The 13,004-nt window shown below is 38.2% G+C and overlaps 1 protein-coding gene across 4 annotated transcripts in view; it reads left to right on the forward strand.

Annotated features, from left to right (window-relative positions):
• The window catches only part of SSBP2 (single stranded DNA binding protein 2), a 134,963-nt gene that overhangs the window by 105,068 nt on the left and 16,891 nt on the right, over positions 1-13,004 (forward strand). For 2 of the 4 annotated variants that reach the window (XM_064736661.1, XM_064736663.1), the window contains 9 exons: positions 194-260; positions 415-485; positions 2,480-2,571; positions 6,171-6,219; positions 7,226-7,261; positions 8,842-8,896; positions 10,437-10,507; positions 11,244-11,322; positions 12,446-12,474. In XM_064736661.1, coding sequence (XP_064592731.1) covers positions 194-260; positions 415-485; positions 2,480-2,571; positions 6,171-6,219; positions 7,226-7,261; positions 8,842-8,896; positions 10,437-10,507; positions 11,244-11,322; positions 12,446-12,474 — 549 coding nt within the window. The remainder of the gene's footprint in view (positions 1-193; positions 261-414; positions 486-2,479; positions 2,572-6,170; positions 6,220-7,225; positions 7,262-8,841; positions 8,897-10,436; positions 10,508-11,243; positions 11,323-12,445; positions 12,475-13,004) is intronic. The other 2 variants (XM_064736662.1, XM_064736664.1) reach the window with 1 other exon arrangement.

Here is a 13,004-nt window from a genome sequence, read left to right on the forward strand (position 1 = left end):
TAAAATCCTGTAAAAATGAGCTTTAAACCTAATTCAGTAAACCCAGAGGGCAGATTAATGTGGGAATTTAAAAGCACATTAACACCTGACTCAGAGGAAACATCCAGGAATTAGGAATGAAACGTGTGTGCTGTGTCTTTAACATGAATTTGAAGGCATTCTGTGCTTTTCTGCTGTGTTTTCCCTGCCTCAGGCCCTCGGAGGTGTCCCGGGGAGTCAGCCCCTCCTGCCCAGCGGGATGGACCCCACACGGCAGCAGGGTGAGTGTGGCATCTGCACAGAGCTGATCCTTTGCCTTCTCTGGGAATTGGAAAGGGATGGTTCATTACGAGTAGCTGTAGAAGGTGATTGTGTCTTGCATAACTAAACCAGCTGTGTATTGCATATATAATGTGTTTTATATTTTGTTCGCAGGTCACCCAAACATGGGCGGGCCGATGCAGAGGATGACTCCTCCAAGGGGAATGGTGCCATTAGGACCACAGGTACTTTCTACAGAGGGGTTATCCTTAGTGACAGGCCTGTACTTAGTCTGTATTCTGTGTCTTTGCTTAGCTTGGAGATTCCCAGGGCTTGTTTTCATAATCCCTTTTTAAAACAAACAAAAAAAAAATCTGTTATGAGTTGCAGCTGTACAAAATCGAAATGAAAAATCTGTCATTTTCATAAATATTTGGGATTTAAAGAAGAATCCTGTCCCTTGCTTTCTTTAGAAAAGTGGTTTTTGTAATCAACGACTGACACTGGCAAGGCAGACCTGGAGTGGAGTCAGTGTTTCCTCCTCCTCCTCCTCCTCACTGATTATGCTGTTTAGGAAGAAAATATTAATACCTTCTAAGTTTGCCCAAAATACCTCTCCAAATTCTGTAAACTTTTTCTTTCATCCCCTGGTGATGTAAATTTTGTCACAGGCAGCAGAGATTTTAGTGTAAAGCGAGATGTCCAGGCTGCTGTTTGTCCCCCTGAGCATCTCTGGCTCTGTCCCAGGGGGACAAGGACAGGCCTGGCGCACCCCTGGAACACAAATGCAGGAGTTTCCTCTGTGTTTTGTCAGCAGCACGTGGGTGGTGGTGTCCCTCCCTGGTGCTGCCTGTGTTTTGTTTCACAGTGGGCTTGTTGTGCCCACACTGTGCATTTTTGCTTCCCCATTTCAGATAATCTCCCTGGTGGCTGCTTGTTTGAATAACAGCTAAACTCTAAATTATTGAATAGCTTTGTCTTTCAAGTCTGTTCACAACTGTCTGTACAGTTTTGGGTATTTCTGCCACCAACCAGTTGTGCAGTTCTTCACAATCTCTGCTGAGCGACCAGCAAAACATATATAAATTTAAAATAAAATATATTTGCAATTTTTTTAATGTAGCCCTGAAATGTATTTGCCCTTTTTGGAGGTAGAAAGAGAAGCTCTATGTGCCATATGAGATTGAGCTGATCCTTTATGCAGCACCCTTAGTCACACTGCAGGCAAATCTCATGCCACTTTTTAGGAGGATAATTTTTCCATTTCTGCTGTCATTTAAGATCCAGTGTTTTTGTAAGCTTCTTCTTTCTTGCGCTCAACATCCTAACCTACACAAAATTTAAGTACTCAAAATTTTAAGTTCACCAATGACTCCATAATTGGATCACCAAATACCTGGGCTCAGCAGAGAGCATCACTGCTCTGGAGGGACACCTTTATGGGTGGCAGTGCTGTTATTCAGGCCAAAGGAGTAAATCTGCTTAGGATTAGCAGTAATTACAGGTGGAAAATTGTCAGGTGAGACAGAATGTTCTGCTTCTATTCCATTGAATAAAAATAGGTGCAATTTATATATTTTTTTGTAAGTAGTGCAATCAAGCTTTGGTGATGGTTTCAGGACATGCACTCAGATTTTATGGCTGTTGGGTATTTAATTTTTTAGCATTGCTAGGACATTATTTACCATATTAAATACTCTTCATTTCGATTATCAAAGACCTGGGGTAGTGGAGAGTGTCCCTGCCCAGGCCAGGGGTGAACTGGATGGGCTTTAAGGTCCCATCCTGGGATTCTGTGATTTATTGGAATTGAATCGTGGAAAGAGAAATGTAATAGTGCATTAGAAAAGTTATATCATGTGTTTTAATTTTATACAAACACAATGAAATCTAGATAAAAAGAACAGCATTTAATATCTCATAATCTTAGTAGGGGGTTCTGATTTTGAATTGCCTTGGTTTAGAAGTTGACCCTTGCTGGCCATTAACTTGAACTCAGTATGTGTAAATAGTATAATTCCCCCTGAAACCACGTTAACCATTCTTAGCTGGTTTCTGTTGTTTGTGTTGTTTCTCCCTGGGGTTAAAGATCCCAATTTTTAGTCAACAGTCAGGGAATCCTGAGAGCATGAATGGCATGGCCTGTCGTGGCAGCAGTTGTCATTGCACAGGGATGTCATTAACCTGCTGTCCTTTCTTTCCCCCTCCCCTTTGGTTTTGTTTTTTTGTTTTGTGGTAGTCTGACCCTTGGTTGTCGTTGCAGAACTATGGAGGTGCCATGAGACCCCCTCTGAACGCTTTAGGTGGCCCGGGGATGCCTGGGATGAACATGTAAGCACAACACCAATCCTACTGTACATGGAAAATGCCATTATTGCATTGCAGAAGGAGCGATTGGGACAGACAAGGCAACGAGAATGTGCTTTGATGACCAATAATTGCAATTTTAAGAACTGAACCCACAGTCTTACAGGAGCCTTGGCTGTCCTAACAAGTCTGTGCAAATACTCAGTTTCTTTCACAGATCAAACTTCAAACACTGGGAATATTTTGTCAATATAATCACTGATATATCCTTGTATGCATTTTTAGAAATGACATTATTTATATTTCTACTTACTAAATATCTCGTGAGGAATGCTTTTTCTCTGCAAAAATAAATCAGTACTTAATTGTAGCAAAATAGCCTTTGTCTGGAACTATTTACAAGAAAGACACAATTGATTTGAAAGTCTTCCTCAACTGCAGTTCTTGTTTCCTTAAATACATTTATTTCCAGTCTAAACACATAGAGGAGGTTTACAGATATGAGTGTATTTCTGTCGGTGTTTCTGTGTATTTCTGGGTCTGGAAAATCTTCTGATAAAAATGGATATAATCTGAGTTGAGATTTGTTCTAAATGTGAACGTAGCCATGGCAGGGTGTTGCACCTCGTATCCCTGAAGACAGCCCCCCTTTTAAATGTGTAGAAATACTGCAGATGTAACATTAAGAAAGCAGTAAAGATTTCTATATGCTTTCTCATTATATCATAGATACCCTTTTTTACTCCAGTTTTTATGGAAAACGTAAATAAGAAATGATAACTTTAATTTCGAGTAAAAAGTTACTACTGAAGAAGAAGTCAAAGAGGTACACAAATAGATAATGTAATTTTGGAAAAACCACTGTACCTCTAACAGATTTGGATTTCCAGACATACCTTGAAATCTTGAAGCAAATAAACTAAAATCTGAAGTCGTGTGTTGCTCTATCATATGCATCACATATGGGGATTTAAGACAATTCTAGGAGCCTTCCTGAGAGTAGACATTTATGGTTTTCAATTAAATTGATGTGGAAAAAATACTTAGACATTTGAAATTCAGTGTGAGTCAAGTATAGGCACTGTAGAAGTTTTCCTCAGCAGAAGGCTGTATAAAAAAAAAGGAAATTAACTTTCCAGAAGTAAACTGAGGGATGGATAAGATATTTTGAAACTATTTATTCACATAAATGAGAATTTCCCCAGGAAAAATAAGAAAAGAGTTTTCTGTATGACATAAAGATTTCCTGGCCTACCAGAAAGAGAGAATATGGATTGAAGTACTTATACTGTGTTCTTTATAAACACATTTTATCAAAGGGTTGCTCTGAATTGCGTTTAATCCCCTGCAATCCACACCTGCAGCACTGCTGGGTGATTCCTGCCTTTGTCATCAGCAGCACCATCAGATTCCTGTTGGGCACAGCTGATGCCCAGCCCATCTTCTTCCACAGAATAACTTCATTTTAGGCTCTAAGTTTTTCAGTTGGAACTTGGCACAGCCGTTTTTAGGAAGATTTCATGTCTCTGCCAGTTTTTGGAAGAGAAAGGCAGATTTCAGGGAGCCTCAGTGTTATATTTCACTGGAGATTTTTAACACCCTGTGTGACCTGCAGTGCTGTCTCAAGCGCTAAGAATATCTCAGTCATGCCTCAGATTTAAAAAAAAAAATAAAAGAAAAAGGTGTGATTTTGTCTTTTAACTTCAATTCACAAACTTGAGTCTAGATGTTTCATTTCCTGTTGGAATATATTTGCCTCTTGGGAAACTGAAATTTCAGACTTTTATTTTTTCAAGCCAGGATTGACACTTACAGGATAAACTCTAAAAAAATTACAGAAAAAAAAAATGGTCATAGCAGCAGAGACCTTGTGAAGTATTTTGGAATTGGTGCTTGTATGGTTATGTTTTATGACCTTGTTGGTGCTTCCAAAATAAACATTTAGTAAAAGACAAAAGACCTGCTTGCATGGAATTAAAAAAATAAGAAAAATTGCAGTTTGGGAGTTTTAATGTGTGTTTTATAAGCATTTGGCTCCACAAAATCCATGTGGCTTTCCAGCAAAATCTGCTGCAGTGATTTCTAAGTCTGTATTTAAAGCTGTCCAATAAATCTGAAAATTCCAACACCTTTTTAGATGAAAGGTGAGTTCCCATGTCTCAGTGTAATTTCTGAGTTTCCATATTCCTGTGGCTTAACCCAGTTTTGTCTCTGAGTCAGTACATGTCACAGAAATGAGTGCAAGGGTTTGGGGTTAAAACAAACTTTTAAATGTTGTTACAAATATTCGTGATTTTTCTGAAAGAGGGGATCCAATAAACCACTGAAAAATAAGAAAAAGAACAGCAAGACCCAAAAAAAAAAAAAAAAAATTAATATTTTACTATGTGATCAGCAGAGGAGAAATTGCTGAATATTTGACCGGAGGAGCATTTTCTCTCTCAGTCTTTCTTTGAATGATGCAGAAAAGACCATTCCAACATTCTTGATTTCTATCATTCCAACAATAAAGGCAGTGGAAATAAATAAAATTTTCTGTTGATTTTTTCTTTGAGATTGTTCCTTTATAGTTTCATCAACAATGTAATAAAAAAATAAGATTCAATATTAAATCCCTCAGGCAATGTATGCACTTAATGGCTTTTATTTCTGCAGGACTTAGGGAACTTTCAGAACTCATTAATGAAGGGTGATTCTTTCTGTGTGTTCCAGTCTCTCTCCCATGCCTGGCGAGCTGCAGTGGTTAATGTTGCTTTTCTGAGGCCAAAAGGCCATTGAAAATGTGAAAGTTTTGTCATCTGCTCTGCCTCTCTGTTGTCAGGGCCTTCAGAAAGTGATTCAGCCCTGTTTGTAAATAAGCAGGAGCTCTTGGTACTCCCAGAAATAATTATGGATTTGGGACATTGTGACTGTGAGCATGGAGATTTTGCCTCTGGTGTGTCTGAGTCCCCTCTGCATTGCTAAGAGATGAAGCCTCACCCCCAAAATATTTTTCTGGGTTTAGCTGAGGGTGAGAAACTTAAAATAACAGCAAAAGTTGTGAGAAAAACCCTCTGGGGGTTTTCTGGATGTAATACATGACATTTATATCATGGCTGTTGTTGTTCTCATTATGGTCATCATCATCATGGTCATCATCATCATCCTCATCACCATACAGGAATCATAGCAACCTGTATGGTTTGTATGGCTTGCTCTTTTACAAACTAGGTGTTCCCAAAACATTTATTAGCTAATTGCACAAGTTTTGCTAATGAAACCTGACAATTCTGCAGTATTGCAGATCCACAGTAAATGAATCCATCCTCAGCGCTTCAGGCATGTGCTTAATCTTGTGAGCAAGATCACTGGTTTTATGACTGAACATTTATTTCTTTTATGACTTGAATTTATTTTCTGAGTAGTAAATAAATTAATCAACTCACCAAATGACTGAATAGCAGTGCCACAACAAAAATTCTGCTCTTGCATTGTAACTTAGTGTATTTATGGTTTGTAAACACACTTGAGCTTGAAAAAAAGCCATTTCCTTCCTCTGGAAGCAGGTTATTCAGATTTTTTACCCCAGAGCTGGTCAGAGGATGAGGGTGGTTCTGTGTCTCATCATTCTTCTTCTGTTTCAGGGGTCCTGGGGGTGGTAGACCTTGGCCAAACCCAACCAATGCCAATTCTGTAAGTAAATATTACAAATATATTTGACATCTCTTGGGTTCAGGGAAGTGTCTTCATGCCAGGCCCAGCCCTGCTGTAACATCAAGGTTGTCCTGGCATCCTCCACGAACAGGACATTTCTGGTATTTCTCCAGAAGGCAGAAATGCTTCATTTTCATTCAGGGATCATATATCATTAGTTTAAAAGTGTCAATTTTGGCACTTGTAGATGGATAAGGTGGGTCTGGCTTGCCCTGCTAAACAGTTCTTCCTGGTTTTCTCAGTTTTGGCTTTTTAATTCTATTAGTGAAATTCTTCTATTTTCTTTGGCATAAACTGAATTAAAATTGATATTTTTTAGCTGATAGTTAAAGTCTTTTCAGTCCCTGAAATCAATTGGCAAGTTCAGTAATAGATTTGTTTGTAACAGTAGTTTGGCTGACAAGTTGTCAGTAGAGAAATTTGTGTTTGTCAGTGCACTTGTTGCTCCCACAACAGCCCTGGCCTGTGTTCCTTTGGGGAGAATAACAGCAAAGGCAGAAACAAAGAAGAAAACAAGATTATTCACAGGATTTCTCCAGGACAGTGTCCTTCAGAAAACATAAATAAAAAATGGGAATAGATACCAATATCTTCTAAGGTGAAAGATGTGGTAGCTTCTTCGCCTTTTGTGGTCAAGATTGTATTGAAAATGAGGTATCTCTCAAGAACACAAAAATTCAGTTTGTGCTTGGCTGACTGAAGTCCTGCTGACTGAAATACAAGTATGTGCTGCCTGGGTCCATGCACCTTATAAACTACATTGCCTTAGTAACCTTATACCTTAACATTCTAATACTTCATTGGTTTTTAGTCAATTTTTTGAAATTGCTGAAAAGAAGTGTTTATTTTGACAGCAGAAGCATTTCCCCATGATTTTAGCTGTGTCCTTAGTCACTCTAATTGAATCAGCTCTCACCTGCAGCTGCAGGAGCCCAGCCCAGCACAGAGGGACCCAAAATCACTGTTTTTTCTGTTGATGTTACAGATACCTTATTCCTCAGCCTCTCCTGGGAACTACGTGGTGAGTGCCTTTGTGTGTGTTTGTTGGACATCACATCTCGTTTGGGCAGAGAAACAGCAGCCCAGATGTTGAGGGGAGCCCCGGTGTGCTGGCTGAACATCTGGCCTGCCCCGAGGTTTCCCAGCCCCTCTGGTGCAGATGTGGGTGCTCCCCACCAGGATCGTTGTCAGCCTGCTCCAAATGGTCACTTCAGACAAAACCCCTTTTGAACTTCTGCAGGATAAAGGTGTTAATGTGTAATGCTGGGTTTTGTCTCTGTAACTAGAGATTAACTTTGTTATTTTACAATCTCTATTGTTGTTGTTGTTGATGCGCTCAGGTTGTCTGTATGGCTGAGGAGCTTTTCCCAGGCAGATGGTTTACTCTGTTTTTATCACATGCACATGGCTGGTGTCACAGGGCGAGGAGGGAGAATTATAGAATTAAAAGCAATTTATTTTGTCATTTCTTAAAAAAATTAGATGGGGGAAAAGTTATGATTCTTGCAAGTGTTTGTAACTGTAGGCCTCATTTCGTTGCAACTTGGTGGAAACAGTCAATATTTGCTGCCTCCAAATCAGTTCTTTCAGTGCAGAACTTCACAGAGCTCTCTCTGCTTGGAGGAGGTTTTGTGGGTTTGCCACATTCTATTGTTGAAGAGTTTAAAGACATTTTGAGAATATTTGACTCCATAGAGAGCAACTTTTTGGGGATGAGGGATGGGCTGGAAAGCTCCTAAAAAAGGTTTTTAGTGAAAAGATTTGTAATCTGAAATTACTCACTTTGAGAACTTAATAAGATTAATCAATATATAATATATTAATATATGCTGGTATAAAAACTTATCCACTAATATAGACGTATATATAATATGTATAAATATACAAATATATACTTTTTATACATTAATAATATTATATTCTCAGAGTGAAAATCATTGATACCAAAAAACTCTCTAAGAGAGGGAAAAACACAAAGAGCAAATTTAAAATGAGATGAAAAAGTTAATGAGGACAAGTAACTTCTCTCATAAATGATCAGTTAGTTGTTCCTACATCTTTTTATCAGATGTTTAAAAACATGCAGATTGAGCCCTTAAAAAAATCAAGTAAGTGAGATGCACACAGGTACATAGAGAGCCTGTGATGCCTAGGCAGTCATATGGGTTTGGATAAAATGTGGATATAAATCTATGGATAAAAGTTTATAGGTAAAAAATATATGCACAGGTATCCTGTAAGCAGACAGAATACCCAGACCTTTGTAATCACTGCCACTGAAAAGATATCCCTGTCTGAACAGAGTGTCTGCTGTTTTAAATGATAACAAAAGAGGTAAAGTACAGTAACGTCCATATGGCAATGAAAATTATAATTATTTCTAGCAGTTATGTATGTTTTATTAGAGAAAGTCAATATTTATTTGTGTAACAGCCAGAGCATTTTTTGTTTCTTAGCCTTGATCAGATTTGTGACATGGAAGAAACCAAAACTTTAAAAAATAAATGTTCCTTGATATGGGGGGGGGGGGCGTTGTGTGTCTGTTTTAGGTTTTTTCTGACCTTTTAATTCATGCTGACTGACAGTTTTTACTCTCCCCAGGGTCCTCCAGGCGGTGGAGGGCCACCTGGAACACCCATCATGCCTAGTCCTGCAGGTACTGAAACACACTCAGAACTAGCAAAATAAAGATTTTAGGAAGTACACTTTGGGGTTTTTTCAATAATCAAATAACAAAATTGTTGGGTCTATATTTTCTGTATCACGGGTTTTTTTTCCCTACTTGCTACTTGCTAACCTCTCAGAGGAGGGTAGGGAATTTTCCTAACTGGCCACAAAAACTTACTGCACCAGTATATTACTTCATGGAATACAATTCTAGGGATTTAGATATATAAAAATAAAAATCAAAACCAAGCCAAATAAAACCCTTCCAAAACATGAACAAACCAAAAAGGCAACCTAAGGTAAAGATATTTTGAAGTTCTGTGTTCCAAAGCATGAAAACACTTAGAAATTGGCTGCCTGTGAGTTTTGCCAAGGTATTTACTCACCTGTGGGACCAGCAGCTCAGAGATTCCACAGGCCAACCATCCCTGTGTGCTCTGACATGAGCCAGGACAGCAGACAGGCTTTTCCCCAGAACTTGGGGACAGCCAGGGATGTGTGTTCACAAGATTCTGGTGGACAAAGAACTTTTTGCCTGCCTCACTGAATACTGAAAATAACTTAATAAGCTGATTTTACTTCAGGCTAAAAACCTTTCTGTTTCCCCTTTTCCTCAGACAGCACCATAGAATGTTTAGTGATAGGTAGTGCTCTGTATATAATGGAAATATTAGCTTGGATTAATGCTTAGAAAATCATCTTGGAAATATTGATTAGTAGTCAAAATCCTTGATTTACCTTCCGGTTGTACATAGAATATCATTGGGTGTGGAATGGGTCTGGATGCAGAGTGCTGAGCTCTTTTTATTCATTATTATTTATGCAGATAGTGATTTTCCAGAGTTGCCAATATTTTTTTTTTAAATCACACTGTCCCCTTAGGGATGTATACAGACTTTTGTCAGGTCATTGTCCTTTCAGTTTTTGTCATTTTGGGTTTTTTCTGCAAGCATTGCACCAGGCTGCACCATGAAGATAGATCAGCTAAAGCCTCCCTCAGGAGTGAGGGATCTTTGCACAGTGTTCCATTGAATATATTCCATTGGATATATTCAAATTCATATGGCTTTGACAGGGATGAGAGTGAAAAACTGTAACTCTTGGTCTGTGTAAGGAGAAGCTTTTTATCATTTATTAGAGATGGAAAGCAAATTACAGGAAATACTGATAAGAAACAAACTCCTGTTCTGTGAATAATATTGAAGATGAGTGAAGAAATTTAGAGCTCCAGGAAACAGGATTTTAGGAATTCAATAGTTAGAGATTCTTGGTGATTTATAAACCTTTTAACAGTCGTGCATAAAGCTAGAGCCCAGTAGTCGTCACTTGGGGACCATGGCAATTATTTCTTTTCATAGCCCTGTTGTGTGGCAGCAGTGGATAGAAAGAGAATAAAATCTGCCATTATATTGCCACTGTGTATAGCACTGAGGCACAGTAATAATATGAACAAAATGACAGGAAATGTATGAGGTGAGTAATTTTATTGAAAAGTGTATTTTAGCACTTAAAATAATCTCTTATTACAGATTCAACCAACTCTGGAGACAACATGTACACTTTAATGAACGCTGTGCCACCTGGGCCCAACAGACCTAATGTAAATATGAATTTTCTTACATCTTTCTTTCAGTAATGCAGCCTGCTGTTTATCCAAACACTCTATTTCCAGCAGCTATCATTATTGCTGAGCTTTTCTTTTTTATTGGTGGCTCTTCAGTTATGGGCCTCTGGGAAAAAAAAAACTGCTTGTAGAACTTAGAAGTAAATATATGTAGATATGCTAAGTCATTATGCAGTAAATTGCAGATTGTTTAGCTATAATGTTAGTATCTTTTAAATGTGTGAAGAGCTAAATTTAAGGTTAATTATGTAATTGGATAGAAACTGCTCAAGTTGTGAAGGTGATGAGGAGCTTTTACAACTTAGGATAGGTCTGGTGGGGTTTGAAAGCTGTTAATTAATCACTGATGGATTTTAGGGAGTTATTAAAGTTCCCTATAACTCCAGTGGGGATGAGGCTGAGTTGCCAGCAGCAGTCTGAAAAGCCCTACAAAACCAAAACTGAAGTAAATAATAAATTATTACTCTATTGGATTCCAGCTTACAGAGATGACAGTCTCCAAAAATCATGAAATTGACCCCAAAAAATGCTGGTTTTCAGTCTTCACAAGACACCTTCTCATAAAGGTCTGAATGGGACTTGGGAGTCTCTTCTCATTCAGAGCTCAGGATTTGTCGTTACTTTTTTCCGTCCCTTCTCCTGAGGAGTATTTTCTCTTGATTAGGCTGTGTGATAAATATCTGTGCATTTATTAATGCCTGCTCCTTTGTAGTTCCCACTGGGGCCGGGCTCGGATGGACCCATGAGCGGACTGGGTGGAATGGACTCGCACCATATGAACGGATCATTAGGTAACAGTAACAGGAAATGCTGAATTCCCAGCGCCCCTGCTGCTCTCTGGGACCAATTCCTGGAGATCTGTGGAAGACACTTTGTTGAAATGGATGGAAAAAACTCTGTGTCCATCAGTGAGATGAAGGGAGTGATTTGAAGAGGCTGTGCCAATGAAAAAAGAAGTAATTGAAGCTCAGTGAGCAGACTTGTTGTGAACAATAACCATTCAGCATAGCCTCTGTCTCCTGGAGAGTTACTTTTTTTGTTTTAGGAAACATGTCCCTGACATTTTGGATTACTTTATATAGGGACACTTTTGCAGCCTTTCTTGACCTATTACAATCCTAAAATGGGTAGTTGGTTTAACTAGTAATGATGCAAAATTGCATTCAAGTCAATGAAAAACTGTGTGAGGCTGCCACACCTTTTTCTATCACTTTCTGCAAGCTGAGAATTTTCTGTTCTCAGCTAAAATGAAAAATTCAATTGCAATTATGGGAGGATTATACATGTACCTAGCACATAGTTTATCCTTTTGGGCTATGACAAAATAACTCCTGATAACATCTATATATCTGGAGTTTTTGGAGAGAGAAATCATATTCCTTCTCAGCCCTAGTTTACCTGGCTGTATGGAGGAGCTGTTTCAGTCTTCTCCCACAGCTCCATTTCTGATGGTTTTGCTGTGATCTCTTCTAGTTTTGTTCTCCCAGAATTTGTCTTCCCTGAAAATACATGTCTTTTGCTGCTAAAAAAACCACTTTTCTTTGTTCATGCATCCTAAAATTGCATTTCCCCTATTCTCTGCTTTACCTGAGGTGAGGGCTACAGCATGTGAAAAAAGCCCTCAGTTTTCAATTGTCTTGCACTCACTATATTTAATTTCATTTGGTTTCCATTACTGTGCTCATCAGGATCATCTGTTTTCTTCTAAGAGATACTCAGTACATGTAGTGCAGCAACAGTTGATGGAGCCTCAGACTAATTGAGTGGATTATTCTGTACCAAATGTAAACTTTTACTGAGTTGGTTGTTTTGTAAAATGTTGATGTTGCACTATGTATTTTCTGTGGAAAAAAAATAATTATTGGATTAGCTTCAGCTCAAAATTTACTGAGCAATTGTGTGTTTTAATTTCAGGCTCAGGAGACATGGACAGTATTTCCAAAGTGAGTATCTAATCAAATATCTGGAATTTTTAGAGTGTTTCACTCTAAACTCATTTCCTTTGTCTCCATTATGAATCCTTTCCTTATACACATTTATTATATCATATCTATATTATATATAATTACCTCCAGTTCATAATCTGACTGAGCATGTTGTAGCCTTTGGTGCTCTTAAAATAAATGAAACCAGTTCTAATAATCAATTCTAGTCAAATGTAAATTTGGCACAATCTCCTTAGGGTGTTGCAGGATTGGGTTTGTCACCTCTCTAAGGTAATGTTAATATCTTAATCCTCAGGATAAATTTCCAAAAACTAGATTAAGAAGTACTTTCAGCAGAAGTACTGTTTTGATGCCACAATCATTACATAGCTGGAAAAGGGTGTGAGTTTAATCTGCAGGGATTTTGCATCTACAAAAATAATACTTGAATATGTTACTTCTGTAAAAATAAAACTTCTGTGGATGGGATCATCATTAACTTAGGAATTAATGAGCCAATGTAGTATTGGTAAATGGGCATAAATAAA

This window comes from Zonotrichia leucophrys, chromosome Z, assembly GCF_028769735.1.
Source record: "Zonotrichia leucophrys gambelii isolate GWCS_2022_RI chromosome Z, RI_Zleu_2.0, whole genome shotgun sequence".
Taxonomy (NCBI): Eukaryota; Metazoa; Chordata; class Aves; order Passeriformes; family Passerellidae; genus Zonotrichia; species Zonotrichia leucophrys.